This window comes from the organism of the source record quoted next, unplaced genomic scaffold (assembly GCF_019419815.1).
Source record: "Pyrus x bretschneideri cultivar Hongxiangsu unplaced genomic scaffold, Pyrus_bretschneideri_v1 Contig70, whole genome shotgun sequence".
NCBI classification, from domain to species: Eukaryota; Viridiplantae; Streptophyta; class Magnoliopsida; order Rosales; family Rosaceae; genus Pyrus; species Pyrus x bretschneideri.
Window position 1 is genome coordinate 1,271,535 of NW_025999810.1, and position 20,693 is coordinate 1,292,227.

At 35.6% G+C, this 20,693-nt stretch overlaps 2 protein-coding genes across 3 annotated transcripts in view; both read left to right on the forward strand.

Annotated features, from left to right (window-relative positions):
• LOC103934700 (protein CASP) lies at positions 1–19,557 on the forward strand. Of its 2 annotated transcripts, XM_048574324.1 has the most exons (20): positions 1–307; positions 941–1,051; positions 1,266–1,444; positions 2,493–2,642; positions 3,104–3,192; positions 3,346–3,455; positions 3,556–3,650; positions 3,915–3,970; positions 4,979–5,141; positions 5,414–5,506; positions 6,211–6,339; positions 6,541–6,660; positions 6,945–7,025; positions 7,898–8,005; positions 8,120–8,263; positions 8,387–8,488; positions 8,624–8,703; positions 9,227–9,319; positions 9,399–9,485; positions 19,158–19,557. In XM_048574324.1, the coding sequence occupies exons 1-19, from the start codon at positions 223–225 to the stop codon at positions 9,457–9,459; spliced, it is 2,049 nt and encodes a 682-aa protein (XP_048430281.1). In that variant the 5' UTR covers positions 1–222; the 3' UTR covers positions 9,460–9,485; positions 19,158–19,557. The 2 variants fall into 2 exon arrangements, with proteins under 2 accessions (XP_048430281.1, XP_048430280.1); XM_048574323.1 differs by lacking the exon at positions 19,158–19,557 and having other exon boundaries at positions 9,399–9,879.
• Positions 18,428–20,693, forward strand: part of LOC125472653 — a 19,568-nt gene continuing 17,302 nt past the window's right edge. Inside the window, exon 1 of the mRNA XM_048574309.1 lies at positions 18,428–19,165. Within this exon, the coding sequence (XP_048430266.1) occupies positions 18,428–19,165 (738 nt within the window). The remainder of the gene's footprint in view (positions 19,166–20,693) is intronic.

Consider the following 20,693-nt stretch of genomic DNA (forward strand, 5'->3'; position numbering starts at 1 on the left):
AGGAGCCCTATGGGCCTTTCAACGCCGGAGTTGCTGTTAAGGCGAGAGCAACAATAAGCATTCTTGCCATTAAAATTAAATAACCAAAAATCCATACCTCTATTTTTCTCAGATCCCTCTTTCTTCCATTTCTCCATATCTCAATCCGCCGCTGCACCTCACTGAATCGCGAGCTCAGAGACGACGTGCCGTTCAGGCCGTAGAGATCTGGCACCCCCGCCAATGGAGGCTTCTCCGCAAGGCGGATTCGACAGGGACAAATCCAAGTCCTCCTCTCCCATCTCCGTCGTCTCCAATTTCTGGAAAGGTAATTTTCAAGTTAATGTTAAGCTTTCAGTTGAAGCTTTAGAGTTGCAGTTTTGCTTGAACAATTTGAGAATGGTAGCTCTGTAAGGAGCCGCAAGTTTTTCTTAATGTCAGCTCTGCAATTTGCTTATTAGATTCTGCCTTACTGGCAATATAAGGAGAAAATAAGCTTTGGTTTATGCTTCATTTCAATCAGATATGTGTATATATGTACACACAACGTTTGTATGTATGTATCAGTGTAAATTGGCGCTCACAATTTGTTAACATTTTTTAGAGAAATGGTGCAAATGACTAATTTCATTGGGCGTTATCGAGTTTTGTGTTGAATCACTAAATATTCAAGTAAAAAAGTAAATAAATTGCGTGATAGTTGTGAGAATGGAATGAGTTTATTGATAAGAAATTGCGGAAGGGCTTAAAATGTTGCATAGTGGAGCTAAAAGATATTCTGTGATGGAGGTTGGAAAACTGTTCAGTTTGGTTTAGCGTCCGTTAGGATCGGAATGATGCCTCACGGATTGACTGCTGTGGCGACCAAGGTATTTGGGTTGTGAACCAAAAGTAACAGGAATATCATTGCTGAAAAGTTGAAAACTTGATATCAATGGACGCTTTTGTGTTTTTCTTACAGATTTTGACTTGGAGAAGGAAAAAAGTGTATTGGATGAGCAAGGGGTTAGGATAGCTGAAAATCAGGAAAACAGCCAGAAGAATAGGCGGAAGCTTGCGGAAAGCACTAGAGGTAAGCCATTATATCTTTATCATGACCACAGTTTACTTTAGTTTACATTAGTTGGTCTAGTAAGGGAAGAGGACCACCTTTCTGTGGGCCAGCGTGAATTTCTTCTTGAAAGTGCAGATATTGGGTACCTTTGCAAGGAGGCCTTTTTCTGTGTTTTAATTGTTTCATCTCACTTTTGCCGCTTTGCATGATGGAAAACATGCTTTTCTGACAGATTTCAAGAAAGCGTCACCAGAGGAAAAGCTAAATCTCTTTAATTCATTACTTAGAGGTTACCAAGAAGAAGTTGATAATCTTACTAAGAGAGCAAAATTTGGAGAGAACGCTTTTCTTAACATCTATCAAAAACTTTACGAGGCTCCAGATCCTTATCTGGCGCTTGCTTCAAGTGCTGTAAGTACTAAGTACCACCATCATACTTAGTGTTTTCTAATATTTCTGAAATATCAAACCTGATTTAATACATGCTTTCATCTTTAATACCTTAAATTGAATGAACTTCAATGATGTTCAAGGACCAAGCAGATATATATGCATGAAATGATTGTACATAACTCTCAGGAGATTCCATTGAACGCTACAACTTGCTCTTTAAATTATGTTTTGGGTGATTTTGAAATCAAAATTTGCTTGGCCAGTTCTATGGCCGTTGCGGGCCATGGCGATTTTGCTGTCTATTTTTTGAAGTTCATAAAACAACAACAACAACAACAACAACAACAACAAAGCCTTATCTCACTAAGTGGGGTCGGCTATATGAATCCTAGAATGTCATTGCGCTCGGTTGTGTGCCATGTCTTCTGTTAGATCCATGTAGTCCAAATCTTTTCTTAGAGTCTCTTTCCATGTCTTCCTAGGTCTTCCTCTACCCCTTTGGCCCTCTGTCTCATACTCTCATTTTCTAACTGGAGCATTTGTAGGTCTTCGTTTTACATGTCCAAACCACCTTAACCGATTCTCTCTCATCTTAACTTCAATTTCGGCTACTCCTAATTCCTCATTCATAATCTTGTCCTTTCTCGTGTGCCCACACATCCAAGAAGCATTCTCATCTCCGCTACACTATTTTTGTGTACGTGTTGATGCTCAACATGAGTGTAGTAGAGATGAGAATGATTCTTTGGATGAGAATTAGAGCAAAAAAAAAAAAAATTGCTTCAAGTTAAAAACTTGATTTTATAAATAAGTATAGTTTAATCAACAAAAGATTTGAGAATTAGAACAAAATTGTGTTGTGACTCTTGTGAGCCCAATGGAAGTATCATTAGTGTTGGCTGAGCAATGGTTTTATATAGAATATAGATGACCTGGAAAGTTTTATTATTAAATTACTGCATTCCCTTGTTGACCACATATTGTATCTCTTGAGCGTGTGCTATGCTCTTTTTGTAAGCTGTGCCTTATGGGTATGTTTTTGAAAATCTTTATTTATCTCATGCAGGAGCAAGATGTGAAATTGTCTGAACTAGAATCTGAAAATAGGAAAATGAAAGTTGAGCTTGAAGAATTCAGGACAGAAGCAACTCATTTAAAAAATCAACAGGCAACAATAAGAAGACTTGAAGAGCGGAACCGCCAGTTAGAGCAACAGGTTTGTAATTACTAGTTTCTTTTGTTATTTAACAAGCACGACTATACCTTCTCAAGTGGTTTGAAGTTTTTCTCTTTCTCTCAATATAGCATTTATTTGAGTCGCGGTGTGATATTTTTAATAATCACATCTTGCCATCTCAAGTTGGATATATTGGTTTGGTTGATAGGGTTTCTATCAGACTCCCTCTGGTGAGCTATCTCTTAGTTAAAGTTAGATGTAATCATGTAAACAGTTTTGAAACTGAAGGTGGTCATTACCTTCCTTTAGATGAGAAAGTTCGTTGTGACTTTGTTATAATTTCAATTCATTGTTGTTTCTCTGATTTCATTGTGACTTTGTTATAATTATTGCTGGAGCATTTAGCCATAGCGAAATCAACAGATTTAAATTTTAACATATGTTTTTAACCAGTGGTGATACCTCCCTTTTAATGTGTGAACTTTCTCATGTTCTGTTAGATGGAGGATAAAGTTAAAGAAATTGTGGAGATCAAGCAACGCAGTTTTGCGGAAGAGAACCAGAAAATACTTGAGGTCCTAAAAGAAAGGTAAAAATTCCTGACAAAGATTTATGGGAATGATACCAAGGCAAAACCACACCAGATCTCTGATTGGTTTTGTTTTGCGCCTTTTGATGTCTTTATTAAAAGCTGTATTATCTTTTTGCGTATCTTGATTTATGATCTGTTCACTTTATACAGAGAGCAATTGTTGCAAGATCAATTACGTCAAGCTAAAGACAGTGTTTTCAATATGCAGAAATTACACGAACTTGCTCAAAGTCAATTGTTCGAGCTTCGTGCTCAATCAGGTGAATTTCAAATTTTCTCATTTCTTCCGGGTCATCTAATCTCTGCATTCAATATAATAAATTTTCTCAAAGCTGCTCATGTTTTCTCTAATCTTTTCAGATGAAGAGAGGGCAACCAAGCAATCCGAGGTCAATCTTCTGATGGATGAAGTTGAACGGGCTCAGACACGGCTTTTTAGTCTTGAGAGGGAGAAGGTGTGTGCTAAACCCAATATTTTTTTACGTTACTAGATTGGAGTTGTTCATAATCCACTTTCAACGTTAGTGTTTTATTCTTTATGTGTAGGTGCTGCGTTTTAGTTTTAACGCTTTTGTGCAAACAGGTCTTACATTGTAACTTTTGTTACTTTTTAAGGTCCAAGCTACTGCAATCATTGTTTATTCAGTTTCTCGCTTTTGCTTCTTGCAGTAAATGGTTCCTCATTGTTGATGCCCCCTTTTTCATTGAACATTTTGCAGGGATTTCTGCGTTCCAAATTACAGACAGCAAACGATGACACTGAAAATAAGAAAAGGTGAGGTAGTTCAGTGTTGTATTTTGTATGTCCCCGGAAACTATTGTCTCAATTTGCTTTCTTTTCTTTCAGATGGTAGTTATTTGATTCCATGAATTGTAGAATATAGAAGTTTAGAATCTTCAATCATTGCAATACATAATACTTATTAAGTAAATTTTATCATTTGGCATCTATTGTAAGGATTCTGTGTATTCTATGTGAAAAAATTGCTGCCTTAAGAAATTAAGCATGGTCATCATCTTGTTATTGTAAAACTTAGAAGGTGTGTACTGAACCCAATATTTTTTAGGGAGTTTTAACGAAAAGCCCGCTGTACTGTTCACTTTAACGAAAAACCATATTTTTACACTAAAAAGTCAATCCTGGTACTATTCACTTTACCCTTTATTTTGTCCTTATCATTAAAACTCAAAGTTTTCAAGCCCTTTTCATTGGTTTTCCTTATTTTTTATGTTACAAGGTTTGAATTGTTCACAATTCACTTTCAAGGCTTGTTGTGTATTCTTTATTTGTAGGTGCTGCATTGTAGTTTCATAGTCTTTTGTTTTATGGACCGTTGAAAATAGAAAAGTCCCTCCTTTTTTTAGAAATTTCGACTTTTCAATCCTTGAAATACATAATGCTTATTAAGTGATCATTTGTCCTGTACTGTTAGGATTCTGCTTAATCTGTTAATAATGTTGCTGTCCTAAGAAACTAAGCATAGTGACATAGTCCTCGTCTTGTTATTGGTGAAACCTAGAACTTACAGACAAAAATAAAAGGGCAATAGAAAAGATCATTTTCCATTCTTATTCACTGAACTATCTGATTTAATTTTTGTTTCTGGTATTAGATATTTTGATGTTCTTCAGTTTTTACCTTGCTCTGTATGTTGGATTGTTCTGGTATTAGATATTTGAAGTATCCATGTTTTGTTCCTCCATTGAGATTAAGTCTTTATATAGATTGGTTCTGTTGTTTTTGAGTTATCTTTTTTATTTTAAGTTTATTGCTGTGCCACAGTGATGTTGATTCAACTAGCGTCCTTGAGAATTCTTTAATTGCTAAAGAGAAGATCATTGCTGAACTCAACATGGAACTTCACAATATTGAAAGAACGTTATCAAATGAAAGAGAAGAGCACTTGAACGAGATCAAGAGGTTGAATGCACTGCTCATTGAAAAGGTATACTTATTAAGAACATAACAAAAGGTGTTGTTAGGGATTGAACATTGAGTGTTTTAAATAGTTCTTTATTTAAGCTTTATGATGCTCCGGAAACCCAAGTCATGAAGTTGCCACCCTCTTATTTGATTTCCTGTATTATGTATCACCCTCTCATTTAATTTCATGTATTATATAGTTGATCTTCCAGCTCCCATAATGTACCGCAGGTTATCTTTATTTATTTTTTGTCTCTATTGTGTAAGAACTTTATCAACCCCCTTTTAATTTAGGAAGCTGCTGTTGCGGAGATGAAGAAAGAGCTTCAGGCACGGCCAACAACAAAACTGGTTGATGATTTGCGTAAAAAGGTTAAAATTTTGCAGGTAATGCCATCTTTCTCCTACATTCTTTAGCTTGGAAGTTGCCTGTTATCATTTTAGCTTCAGTTTTGCAACTGTTATCAGAAGTTTTTACACTTTCGAGTTGTATTGTTTAGTTGTTTATACTTGTGGTCAATGTTGTTTGGAGAAATCAAATTACAAAATTTTTGGTGAGGAAACTAAGCTCTATGTCTAAGAAAAGTTGAATTCATTGTACACAATGCCAGAAATCAACTGCATCATACCTTCAGTGTTTAAAGTCTGGAGTATGTCATTTAGTAGTCTACGACTCTACAATGAGAATTCACTTATGGGGCTGCTATGAAAAAAACTTTGAAATTATTAGATCAAGTTTGTTAATTTAAAACGGTAATTTGGCATTATTGAGTAAACTAATATTCTAGTCCATCTATTACTGAAGTTCATTGTTAATCTATACTTCACATGATTGAAATTCAAGCTCTATTTCAATGATTATTACAAAGGCTTACAACAGTGGTTATATATTTTTTTTCTGCTTGATTCTTGTCCGTTGAACTTGTAGTTTCTTATATTTAACTCCTGGTTTGTATACTTTATTTGTTCTCATTTATCTTCTGTACGACCATAGAACTCCTAGTTATTTTTCAAACATTGTTCTCCTTTTCTCAAGTACCTCAACAATGTTCTGTTAATCACTGATTAACTTGACATTGTTATATTTGTAGGCAGTTGGTTATAATTCAATTGAGGCTGAAGATTGGGAAGTAGCTACAATTGGGGAAGAGATGAGCAAAATGGAGTCTCTTCTTCTCGATAAAAACCGGAAAATGGAGCATGAGCTCACACAATTGAAGGTATGAAGACATGCATGCAGCAGACACAATGATCGGATTCCTATCTATCTCTAGTCAAAGATAAAACTTGATTTAAATATTTCCCAGGGATCATACCATGTCTTTCGGTGGGAATCAATCTATGGAGTGTAGTTCAGTTGATGCCTATTCTATTACCGACCTCTCATGTGTCTGTTGTATTTTTTATTGTGCTGCTTTCAGGTCAAACTTTCAGAGAAAGCATCCTTGCTAGAAAAAGCTGATGGCAAGATATCAGAACTTACAGTAAAGGTTAATGAACAACAAAAATTAATCCAAAAGTTGGAGGATGACATACTGAAGGTGAGCATTGATTACTCATGGTGCCCGCATGAGTGTTACTTTTGGTTTCCATGATATGAATTGTGAAGTATGATTATAATCTTGATGTAGTCAACATCTTTTGCGGTTGCAATTTTGAGAAGTAGAATTGGTTCAGATTTCATAGAAACTAAAGTCAGCTAATATTGACGTAAACACATTCAAATCTCATGCGTATATGAGCAGAGAATGCATGTAGGAGTACGACTTCGTACTTGAGTTACCCCTCATATTTTCTAAACTTTTACCTTGCCTTTCTACTGCAGGGCTATGGTTCGAAGGATAAAAAGGGAATTCTATTTGACGACTGGGATCTTTCAGAGGCTAGGAGCACTGAGCCGTCTGAGGTACTCCTCTTCTCCCTACCTCCAATCCCCTCCGCCCCCCGGACGCGTACATATCAATATCTCTCTCATTTTCGCCACCATAAATTTCTTCACATGAAATTTCATGAGTCATGGGGTAAAAAAATTTGGAAAATGTAACATCTTTGCTGCAATAATGCAATTTGTTTCCTTCCTGGCTGTTTTGTCGAATTAGTCTTCAATCAAATATTTTCATTTGTTGGGAGTAAATTGACTTGCAACTCCTAAGGTTTGCGTAAGGGATTGAGGTTCAGTTAGTAAGGAATGGATCACAAAATTTTAGATAGGAGCATTATGAAGGCATGTGAGAGGGATTTGCAAATCTCTACTTGGAAGGAGTCGTCTACAAATCCCTTTTATATGCTTTTGTAATGCTCATATGGTGCATTTCTAATCCCTCCTGTCTATCATTTTTTTTATCCATCCTACTAGCTTGATCTCAATCCCTCCAGAATTGGGCCTAAAGGTGTACGAAAGTTTGAAATCACCAAGTTAATCTTGTTCTTATTGGTAGTCCATTTCTCTACCTCAAAAAACAAAGTATTTAGCAAAATACATGAAGTTTTGTTTTTTTGTTTTTTATGCAATCTAGTGCTTAGATATATCACCATAGAGCAACATGGGTGATGATTGTCAAATTAGCTCACAGTTATTTTATCACGGGCCTCTTTGGTTTTAGCCTTTTAACTACAACATAATTTGGTAATTACTAATTATACCTGTGAAGTTTCTGTGTTTGATTTACAGTTAAGTTAGTTCTTGTCATTGCACTATGCATTCCATTTTACTCTCTGGTTATCAATCATTTGGTTTCACATTAATTTGTTTTGTTAACAATACCCTTTCCGAATCAGAATGCAGATCAAAAACACGGTTCCTTGGACCAAGACCAAAGCTCAATGCTTAAGGTTATCTGTAATCAGAGAGATCGATTCAGGACACGCTTGAGAGAGACAGAAGAAGTACGTTGTTAATTTTCAAACAGCTATGGTTGCTTTGGTTTGTAATCTGCCATATCATGTGGCTAGATTACTGGTCGAATCGTGCAACTTTGCTGACTGATTTTATTGTCTTAGGAAATAAGACATTTGAAGGAAAAGATAGGGGCGTTAACAGTGGAACTGGAAAAGACGAAAGCTGATAATGTCAAACTCTATGGAAAGATTCGTTATGTTCAGGATTACAGTCTTGAAAAAGTAGTTTCTAGAGGATCAAAGAAGGTGTTATATGTGCTTCTAGTTCCCTCTTCTTCTTTCAGACAGAATGGCTGGGTATTTTTTTGGGTCAATTGTCGGAATCTTTGTAGTTCCTCAACTCTCTATTCTTTTTGTTGTATATTTCAGCCTGCAGAGGATCTTGAAAGTGGTTTTTCCTCAGATGTTGAATCGAAGTACAAGAAGATATATGAGGATGACATAAATCCTTTTGCAGCCTTCTCGAAAAAGGTACTTTCTGGTGAATTTGTAAAGTTTGTTAGCAAAGATGCATATACCCTGTGATCGGACTTACAGATGTATATTCCTTTTGCTGTCTTTTATTTTTTAGAGATCATATATTAACTTACTTCTCTTGTATTATAGGAAAGGGATCAAAGATACAAGGAGTTGGGTTTCAGGGATAGAATTACTCTAAGCAGCGGACGTTTTCTTCTTGGAAACAAGTAAGATCACATGATCTTATTCTCAACTACCCAGACATATATCAGATTTCGCTCATTCTTTTCAACGGTCGAGTATTTTGTCATATTGTTCTAATTAACAGTGCAATTCCTGTTCCATAAAAAATGTGCAATTCTTGTTTGTTGCATCTCTTTAATAGAAGTTTGACAATGACTCTAGTTGCCCAAGTTTGATAATGGCTCTAGTTGCCTGGCCCGATCCATGTGATTTGGTCATCTATTCCCCAGAATTTGAGGAAATTTTTTATTGTAAAGGAGTGCTAAAACAAATTTTCAGTGCTAATTGAATAACCCTTTAAAATTTTTTTCTCATGTCTGTATCCGGTTGAAATCGTATTCTTTTAGCAGAACATATATACAAGTGGAAACAGCCTCTTTGTACGATAGATGTCCCCCCAATCCTTGTAAAGTGGGGAGCCTTGTTGGCTTGGGGTCGCCCTTTTTAAAAAGAAAAAAACATATATGCAAGGTAATTTAGTTTAACAAGAGAAGAATAATCTTACAGGTATGCTCGGACTTTTGCATTTTTCTACACGATTGGGTTGCATATACTTGTGTTCACCTGCCTCTACCGAATGTCGGCTTTGAGCTATCTCAGGTATTTTCTGGTTCTGTTTCTTTTCAGGCAGTTTCGATTGTTAATTTTCTCACTAGTTGAAATTTTTCTGTTTTTGCAGCAATGGTCAGGAGGATGTAATTATTGGAGATAAACAACTGAACCTCCCACATGCGATCTAGGATCGAAGACCATTTCAGCCCTACACATGAAAAAGTATGTATAACAAAAATGACGTTCATCGACCAGGAAAATAAAAGTTGGTGTATTCTTAATGTTTTTACGGGTTTACTATATTTGATATTAAATTTCATAGTGGTTAGTTTTATCTTTACATTTTGTACTACGGAAGATAATTGATTTTTAATGCCGATGGGAAGGTGGACTTGTCTCCCCGCAATCATATTATCAGATGAGATTATTGTTATTCTTCGGAGCACTGGTAAAACATGCAGCATGAGTTTTTCACTTTTTAGGACGTCCGCGCTGTATCAAATGACGGATTAGCAATAGCTTGTGGATGACAAATGTTGGTTGCCAGATTTTTTACGTTAAATTGTAAACCCTCGACTGAAAAATTATAGTTTGGGCTATTTTTGTTTTTTGTTTTTTTTGTTTTTTTTGTTTTTTTTGTTTTTTTTTATCTCTTCCTGCAGAATAAAGTGAGTTGAGCCACTTAGATGTTATTGTTAGCCTATTATGAGGTTAAGTTCACTCATTCTTCCTTAAAGCAAGTTCATCCCTAAAAAATAAGTTGGTTCAAAGTTCATTTATTCCACTCAAATGAATAGTAATTGACTTGATTGAACAATAATTGGCCGAAGTGTTATCTCTACTTCTAAAAAAATGAGCTGATCTTAAGTCTAGTCAATTCATATTAAAATATTTTTATAAAATAATAAAAATAAAATAATTTTATTTTTAATTTCGGATAGAAATTTTAATCAATCTTGTCACACCACGTGTCATTTTTCGAAAGTACAATTTTTGTAGAAGATGGTTAGGTATTTATATATATATAAACAAATCGTTTAAATTTTTTTCTGTATTTTTAAACTTTTTTTATTAAGTTAATTAATTTAGACCGTTGGATATCAAAAAGGTTGAAATCCAACATCCCAAAAGTGGACACGTGGCCCACGGTGATTCTGACAAGTTTTTTTTTTTTTTTTTTGAAGTCTGGAACTCACGCCCACGCACCAGCCGAAAAAAAAAAAAAAAAAAAAAAAAAGAATTAGCCGTGGCTGACGTCATGCTAACATCAGAATGACGTTAAATAGGTGAGTTCCTCACTTAGCCTATTCTGGGCCGGTCTATTTTGTGGGGTAGAGTGGGGTTTTTGGGGTGCCAACATATTTTTTTAGACTTTGGGCCAACCTTCAAAAAAGGGATGGACTTGCTCTTAATTTAGATAATATTGTTCATCAGCAATGCTAGAGACTTATCTCTGTCTAGGCCAAATTAATTTTCAAAGAGTAGTAAGCAATGGAATTGCTTTTCTGCAAATGCCACTTTTTAGACAAATTCAGAGCTCTAATTTTGGAGCCTCAGACTTCATGAAATCTTGGAAAGATCTCAAGTTCAGTAGGCAACTTTTTTCAAACTTTGGAGCATAGACACTAACTGTAACAATCTGTCTCTAATTTTACGGTTTTTATAATTTTGATGGTGTGAATTGACGAAAATGCCCCTTGAGGCGAGATAGTTGACTTTCGTTGACCGTCATTTCGTGATGTATATGAGCTACTATTTTATTTTATTCACGTTGTACTCATTGCTATTAATGCGTGGGCGCAAGCATAATCAAATTTGGAGTTACGATGAAGATTTTACAAAACTACAAAGCAAAAGGGTATTTTAGTAACTTCACTATTTCAAATATTCTCCTTTCTATTATTTTATTATTTTTCTTTGGGATATCTGTGTCTGTGGGACCCACCCACATGGGTCTTCTCTCCCCTTTGTCCGCATGTTCCATCCTTCCCCATTCTCTTGGATTCCCTCATCTCTCATTTCGCTCTCCATCTTGCCTCTCTCTTTGTCTCTCTACAAATGCAGAGAAACAATCAACGTCGTCCATCACCACAGTAACTCCCCGGCAAACCACAACAAACCACCATAATAAATGTAGGAGTTTATTTCCAGTTGTGTAATAAGTATCTTATCTAGATTTGACTGCTCTACTTATGTCATATTGTCATCTATGCTTTGAATACTCGTGTATTATGGGTTCTTCCCACTACTAAGCACTCTCTTATTAGCTTAAATAAATTCCGACTTTAGTTTAAATTTATTCATATTTTTACACATCACCTACACTTTGGCTACATCTCATTCGAGTGTTGCGCAGCATGTCTCGACTCCAGTCGGGGTGTGTCAACTTTAAAATCCCCCAAAAGTGGAGAAAAATTAATGTGAGACTATTGTGTTCCTTCCTAGTGCAAAAATAGTGTTGGTATAATGGCACAAGTAAGGGTGTCGAACCACAGGGACTGATTGGACCTTTATAAATTACTAACTTTGAAAGAACCCTAACTAAAGAATGAAAATAACCAATTGAGAGTAGTTTTTGTGCTGTAAACTTAATTAAATTAAAATGCAAGAATGTAGCAGCGAATAATATATTGATGTAGAAGCAATGGAGATGAGGCCAGAGATTCGAATTCACCATTACAAAACCAATTCCATGTTTATAAAGTTATGACGTATTCAACTACCAACCTGTTTCCTGAGTTCGTTTTACATATATATGATTAGCCATATGATATGTGGTTTTGATCAAATTCTCCTAATCTACAACCTAATTGGGATGTTCAACTTCGGTTCCTAATTAATAGTCTTTAGCATGCAAGAAAACGTTAAAGAACCAAAGAAAATACATGGCAGGATGTTTGCATAGCATTCTCTTCATTCATTCACATGTCTACCAAGATTAAGCATGATGTTTACTCTAATCTTGATTAAATGATCTGTAGTTAACCCTAATGGTGATCAAACATTAAAATCAACAAACAAATTTAACAATCGATTAAGTGAATGAAACAGGAAGCAGATTGACAAACTGAATACTTTAACTTAAAAACATGGATCAATTTTGCAAGGCTACATCGAAATCCTTAGCTATGAACTTAGTTACACATCATGTTCACATAAATTAAAACAAAAATACAGAACATGAGTGAAAATAAATTCAGGAGAGGAAACCCTTGAAGCAATTCTGATGTAGAACTTCTCCAAGAATAGCCTTCTGCGATGAGTCTTCAGTAGTGGTGGAAGTGTATGGAATGACTAGGGTTTTTCTTAAGAGTGAATGAAAAGAGAGGAAAAATAGGTCCCCAGAATTGTGTAATTCGCCTAGAATAAATAGGGCATGTAAAAGTGGCTAAAAGGCAAGTTTTTATGGGGTAAAAAAGGCTGGAAGATATTCCAAAGTGATCCCAGCAATTTAGCCTTTATTTTGCACGTTTTTGCCTTATTTGGCACCTTCAAATCAGGCTAGATATCCCAATTCATTTCTCATTCTGTTCCTGATCTTCTAACAAGCCAGATTCATCTTGGATTCTTTATTTAGACTTCAAAACAAGTAACAACTTTATTTGGGCTCCAAAACAGGCCAGTAAACTTCTCTCCACGTTTGAATAAGGATCAGCTCCAAAATGGGCATGTTGTCACTTCTTTTGCCCTCAAATTGATCATAAAGTACATGTAACTGCACACTAGCACAAAATAGGGTAAAATGCAACCAGTTTAACTCAAAAACGTCACAAAGATACTAGTAATGGATGGTATAAATGCATGAAATATATGAGTTATCAAACTCGGCTTGACACTGAATTTTGCTGAGTAACATTACAATTTAGTCAAAATTTGCCACATGGTAAGTTTAAATATTCTTCTATTTTAAATTTTTCATAATTATATTTTCTACTAATTAATATTATCCACGAGATTGATCTAGCCGTTCATATTTTTTTCTCTTCCTTCTCATTTTTTTTCCCTTCTCCAACCATCACGAAATGAAAAGAAAAAAGAAATCCAATTTCAAAAATATAGTTAAAATCATCCCAATCCTCAACTTTATCTTGATTGAGAAAATCCACCCATGATCGAAATTTCAGGCTTTGCTTGTCAAGGTAGAAGAAAGAAAAGGAAACAAAATTTTTATTTAATATTTTTGTGGTATCCAATTTTGTTGTTAGTCAAAGTAGATACAACAATTCATATTTATTGATAAAATATTAGAATTGTAGATGCCTTTTGTTTAGGGAGCTTTCATAAAAAGGGCTTGGGCTAAGTTTTTTTTAACAAAAAACTATGCTATCACTTTATTTAATGAAAAAAACTTAAATTTTAATAAAAAAAAAAACCCTTAATTTTTAATAAAGAGGACAAAAGAACTTCAATTTTAATGAACATGAAAAATTTTAATATAAAAAAATTAAAAAAAAAACCTTACCCTTGTCCATCACAGACACTATTTATGAAATTGAACAGTATTACACTATTTATGAAACTTAACGGTACTACACAATTTATGAAATTGAACGGTACTATACTATTTAAGAAACTGACCGTTACTACACTATTTATGAAATTGAATGGTATTACACTATTTATTGGTCTAGATTCATAAATAGTGCCTAGTTCTTAGTTCACTTTCATAAATAGTGTTTAGTTATTGGGTCCAATTTCATAAATAATGTATAGGAGTTGGTACAGTGTCATAAATAGTATCTCATTCTTGGTCCACTTTCATATATAGTTCCTACTTCTAGGGGATGTTTCATAAATAGTGTCTAGTTCTTAGTCCACTTTCATAAATAGTGTATAGTAGTTGGAACAGTTTCATAAATAGTGTCTCCTTATTGGTCCAGTTTCATAAATAGTGTATCTTTCTTCGTTCAGTTTCATCGGTCTAGTTTCATAAATAGTGTATCTTTCTTCGTTCAATTTCATAAATGGTGTCTCTTTCTAGGTCTAGTTTCATAAATAGTCTCTTTCTTGGTCCACTTTTTGGTTCAGTTTTAGAAATAGTGCATTCTCCGATGCTGCATCCCCTAAGTAACAACCACTTTCATGATGGTGATGATGGTGGTGATGTCCATGCCGATGGCGTTCTTGATGAGATAGTTAGTCGTCCTTCCTTTCTTTTCCACTTTCTCTTCATGAGATACCCAAATCAAACCCAACTCTTGCTACAAAGCTGTGGAGCTTTGTAATTCACATTAAAATCTATCTCAACCCAACAACCATCACAACTTGTTGATCGGCATCGACTCTACACCCCCTGCTCATTGGAGAATTGAATTTTCTCTGAATCTGTTCACTTTCTTAGCTTTCTACACCATACTTAATTTTCTTCTATTATCAATTTACAAAACAAGAACTTGAAAAATGTATGATTTAAAAATAAATGAATTAAAAAAAAAAGAAAAGAAAGACAATAACAACAGTTTGAATTCTAACCAAAATGAAAAGGGTGATAACTGATGAGTAGGCGATGGATCATTTGGAGTAGTCAATCAGTAACAAAAAGGGATTCAAAACTTTAAGCAATATCCAATCATCGGTCATCACCATTTTTTCGAACTTTTCTTTTTATTTTTTTTATTTTATTTCTTTGTTTTTGAAATAAGACATTAAATAACGTTATGAGAGCTTTAATGAAAGGATACCAAAAAAATTACTAAAAACATAAAAGCAGAAGAAAAAAAATACAAAATTGAAGTGGGTGAAAACCCAGAAAATCCCAATGTTTGAAGAAATTGATGTAAGTACCTCTGAGTGCTCATTGAGCAGCTCCTTGCAGGGATCAAAGCCAGCGGCCTTCTACCCATTGAGTTGCACGTGCGCCAATAAGTTTTTTTTTTCCTTGTTCTTATCATTAAATAGAGTTATATGATAGTTTTTGGTTAAAATTCAAAGTTTTGGAGCCTTTTTAGACCTGCCAATTTCTTACACGACACGAAAATAACGAGTTCCGGGTCAATACAACAACTAATGGAGTCGTTATCGGCTCACATGATAAGAACCCGTTAATAACAGAACCTTAACAGGTTTACACGAAGGTGACACATGAGTAAATTGTTTCGACACATTAAAAAAAAGTTATTTTGATGATTTTAATTTTTTTAAACTACTAAAAAAACTTACTATAAAATACAATAGTCATAGTGTATATGTATACAATGTAGATTAAATATGTATTATTATTCTATATAAATTTAAAAAATTTAAGTTTATTTATTTATTTATTTATTTATTTTTATAGTATCCTATAGGCAAAGAGTGAGATTAAAAAATTATAAAACACATTAAAAATAGAAGTATCAAGTTAAAACCAAACACATTAAAAAATTATGATAATTAATTTACAAGTGCAAAAAATGTGAAAAAAAATATGCAAAAGCTCGTGACCGCATTCTTTATGCTATGAGTATGGGTACATCGTCGTTTGAATTTTCAAAACCATATAAACCCTCATGAATAGTATTTTTAAGGGAGTTCAAAATAAATAAAATTCATAATCATTAATGTAAATGTCTAAAAAAATGTAAAAGCATGACACACCCCGAACTAAGAATTGGGGCGTGCTGGCCGTCACGTGAGGGTGACGTAGCCAAGTGCACAATGCGGAAGCAAAAGAGTGAAAAATAAAGTCAACGATATAATTTACAATAAAAAGATGAATGAGTGCTAGTGACAAACACGGAAGGAAAATGCAAAGTAGAAATTCAAGCATCCTAGGTGCAGTCCAGAACAAACAAACACTACACAAGATAACTAGAAAATCCTACATGGAGGGTGCTCTGTCAGAACTGCCTCGATGCCTCTTTCGTGACCCACGTCCTCGCTACCTAAAACCTGGAGGGGCGCAAAACAGAAAACGTGAGTGAGCAAAAACAAAGTTGTTTTTCAAACCATTTCAATATCAAATAATAACCCCTTTTTGTAAAACCCGTATACTTTCCAGAAAATATTATACGTACTCGTACCTCAAATCATGCTAAAAAAAAAAACGATGGAGGAGGGCTATATAGCGACGGTACAACAAGGTTGGGCAACAGAGTTCCATGGTTCACCAATGCATCGAGTCACAAAGAAGATTAAGGCGACAAGATTACAATTGGCTAATTGGGCAAAAACAACAAAAATATCAATTCTGGGGGAAATCTCAAAAACAGAAGATAAGTTGAATGCTTTATTTGGGAAGCCCTTTACTGAAACCACTATTGCACAATGGCATGAATTGAACACTCGGTTGCAAGCTCTATTAGCACAGGAAGAAGCATTCTGGAGGCAAAGGTCCAAGGAAAATTGGTTAAAGCTTGGGGATCAAAATACATATTTTTTTTCACCAGAAGGCTAATCGAAGACAACGTAGGAATTCTTTGTTAAGGTTGTTTGATGAGGCAGGGGTGTGGCATGCGGACAAGAGGGGCATGGAGATGGTGATTGTTGATTACTTCACGAAATTGTTTAATTCTCAGGGTGCGATAGATGTGTCGGAAATCATGTGGGTGGTCACACCCAAAGTCACGGATGTGATGAACCAGGAGCTTTTTCAATAGATTTCCAATGAGGAAATTAAAGGGGCTTTCTTTCAAATGCATCCAACTAAAGCTCCGGGCCCTGGCGCTATATCACCGGGTTTTTGTTAGAAGCATTGGGAGATGGTCGGCTAGGATGTGTGTGATGGGGTAAGGCATATTCTTTCATCGGGTCATATGCTTAATAAAATCAATTATACCCATGTCACTTTGATTCCGAAGAAAGTGGATCCCTTAGCGATGATTAAACTTAGGCCGATTAGTCTTTGTAATGTGATTTATAAGATATGCTCAAAGGTTCTTACTAACCATCTGAAGGCCATTCTTCTGGAAATTATATCACCATCGCAAATTGCCTTTCTACTGGGAAGGCTAATTTCTGATAATTGTTTGGTAGCCTCCGAGATTGCTCATTATATGCATAGGAAGAATAATGGGTAGAATGGGGTGATGGCGTTGAAGTTAGATATCAGTAAAGCCTATGATCGTATTGAATGGAGTTTTGGAGCATATTATGAGAAGGTTGGGTTTCGCGAAGGAATGGATACAATGGATAATGATGTGTGTGTCTACGGTTTCTTATTCGTTCAAATTGAATGGGGAGCCTATGGGGTTAGTGTATCCAAAATGGGGAATTCGTCAAGGAGATCCCCTCTCACCCTTTCTATTTGTCTTATGTGCGGAGGGATTATCGACATTATTTGATTCTTGGGAAGCACAAGGCCGTATTCAGGGGGCCCAGGTATGTAAAGGGGCTCCAAGTGTTCATCATTTGTTATTTGCAGATAATAGCTTTATTTTTGCCAGAAGTTATTACGCACATATGAAAAGGCGTCTGGGCAAGCAGTTAATCTTTCTAAAAGTAGTGTTGCGTTTAGTAGGAAACTTACGGAGTTGGATGCACAATGTTGGCCGATTGTCTAGGGATAAAATGGGTGGAGTATCACGACCGATATCTTGGACTACAGGTGTTTATTGGTAGGTCCAAGAAAGAAGCATTTGTTTATATTAAAGATCAGTTGTGGAAAAAGTTGCACGGTTGGCGTGGTTCTTTGTTGAGTAGCGCGGGTAAAGAGATTTTGATTAAATCGGTTGCTTAGGCAATGCCATTGTATACGATGCACACATTCTTGCTACCTAAGTCTTTTTGTGATGAGCTAAACCAAATGGTGGCCCAGTTTTGATGGGCAAGAGAAGGTGGAAAACAGAGAATACATTGGGTTAAATGGCAAAGGTTGTGTAAGCCGAAAAGTGAAGGGGGTCTGGGGTTTAAAGATTTATATGCATTCAACCTTGCTTTGCTTGCGAAGCAAGGGTCGAGATTACTATAGTAACCGAACTCTCTTATGGCAAGAATTTTCAAAGCCCTGTGTTATCCTACTTCTGAGTTCTTACAAGCTCTAGTTAAACTTAATTCGACCTACTGTTGGCGTAATGTGGTGGCATCTAGGCATATTATTTGTGTGATGCACGATGGAGGGTGGAGGATGGTTTACGAATCCATATTTAGAGGGATAACTAGTTGCCACGAGAACACTTCTTCAAAGTTCTTAGCCCCAGACCGGTGGAGGTGTACCCAGAGTTCACGATCAGATCTTTGATGGTGGAGGATGATGGGGTTCGATGGAATTCAACTTTAGTTTGTAGTTGGTTCTTGGAGGAGGAAGCGGATTTGATTTTAAGTATACCCTTGAGTTTATTCTACCGTGCGGATTCGTTGATTTGGATAAAGGAACCTAAGGGCTTGTTCACTACGAAGAGTGCGTACTTTGTGGCTCGATCGGGTTCAGGAATGAGTGGTGATGAGCCTATGGGATCGGTGATTAATGGTGATACAAGATTCCTATGGAAAGCTTTGTGGCGAGCTAAGGTCCTGGGGAAAGTGAAAATTTGCGTATGGCATGGTTATATGAATGCTTTGCCTTCCAAAGTTAATCTGAAGACCAAACGGACAATTATAGACGAGACTTGTGGTTTTTGTGATAAAGAGGCAGAGACTGTTGAACATGCTCTTCTAATGTGTCCTAGAGGGGCAACGGTGTGGTTTGGAAGTCCATTGGGCATCCGTTCTTTACATCTAATTAAGGAGGGCTTTCGTCGTTGGTTGGAGTATATGGCGCAAAATGCGTCCAAGGAAAGCTTTGATTTGCTTCTTGTTCTTGTTTGGAGTATTTGGAAGGTTCGTAATGAGTTCATTTGGAATGGTGTTGAGGTTTCTCCTTTGGATATCCAAATCAAGGCACAAACATGGTTGGCTGAGTTTAGAAAATGGAATGCAAGGGAACTGCATAACTCTTCGGAAAGAACAACTAAATGGCAGTTGTCGGCACATGAAAAAGTATGTATAACAAAAATGACGTTCATCGACCAGGAAAATAAAAGTTGGTGTATTCTTAATGTTTTTACGGGTTTACTATATTTGATATTAAATTTCATAGTGGTTAGTTATCTTTACATTTTGTACTACGGAAGATAATTGATTTTTAATGCCGATGGGAAGGTGGACTTGTCTCCCCGCAATCATATTATCAGATGAGATTATTGTTTTTCTTCGGAGCGCTGGTAAAACATGCAGCATGAGTTTTTCACTTTTTAGGACGTCCGCGCTGTACCAAAGGATGGATTAGCAATAGCTTGTGGATGACAAATGTTTGTTGCCAGATTTTTTACGTTAAATTGTAAACCCTCGACTGAAAAATTATAGCTTGGGCTACCATTTTTTTTTTTTTTTTTCTCTTCCTGCAGAATAAAGTGAGTTGAGCCATTTAGACATTATTGTTAGTCTCATATGAGGTTAAGTTTACTCATTCTTCCTTAAAGCAAGTTCATCCCTAAAAAATAAGTTGGTTCAAAGTTCATTTAATCCATTCAAATGAATAGTAATTGACTTTATTGAACAATAATTGGTCAAGTGTTATCTCTACTTTTAAAAAATGAGCTGATCTTAAGTCTAGTCAATTCATATTAAAATATTTTTATAAAATAATAAAAAATAATAATTTTATATTTAATTTCGGATATAAATTTTAATCAATCTTGTCACACGTGTCATTTTTCGAAAGTACAATTTTTGTAGAAGATGGTTAGGTATTTATATATATAAAAACAAATCGTTTAAATTTTTTTTTTTGTATTTTTAAACTTTTTTTATTAAGTTAATTAATTTAGACCGTTGGATTTCAAAAAGGTTGAAATCCAACATCCCAAAAGTGGACACGTGGGCCACGGTGATTCTGACGAGTTTTTTTGTTTTTTTTTTTTTGAAGTCTGGAACTCACGCCCACGCACCAGCCGCAAAAAAAAAAAAACAAAAAAAAAATCAGCCATGGCTGACGTCATGCTAACATCAGAATGACGTTAAATAGGCCAGTTCCTCACTTAGCCTATTCTGGGCCGGCCTAGAGATTGTGGTGGACTTTGGGCCGGTCTATTTTGTGGGGTAGAGTGGGGTTTTTGGGGTGCCAGCATATTTTTTTAGACTTTGGGCCAACCTCCAAAAAAGGGGATGGACTTGCCCTTAATGTAGATAATATTGTTCACCAGCAATGCCAGAGACTTATCTCTGTCTAAGCCAAATTAATTTTCAAAGAGTAGTAAGCAATGGAATTGCTTTTCTGCAAATGCCACTTTTTAGACAAATTCAGAGCTCCAATTTTGGGGCCTCAGACTTCATGAAATCTTGGAAAGATCTCAAGTTTAGTAGCCAACTTTTTTCAAACTTTGGAGCATAGACACCAACTGTAACAATCTGTCTCTAATTTTATGGTTTTTATAATTTTGATGGTGTGAATTGACGAAAATGCCCCTTGAGGCCAGATAGTTGACTTTCGTTGACCGTCATTTCGTGATGTGTATTGATAGGAGCA

Excerpts from the sequence above, each read along its gene's own strand:
- LOC103934700 (XM_048574324.1), top strand. The coding sequence starts at position 223 with ATGGAGGCTTCTCCGCAAGGCGGATTCGACAGGGACAAATCCAAGTCC. Across the intron at positions 308-940 it reads CGTCTCCAATTTCTGGAAAG|ATTTTGACTTGGAGAAGGAA; the intron begins GTAATTTTCAAG and ends TTTTTCTTACAG. Across the intron at positions 1,445-2,492 it reads TGGCGCTTGCTTCAAGTGCT|GAGCAAGATGTGAAATTGTC; the intron begins GTAAGTACTAAG and ends TATCTCATGCAG.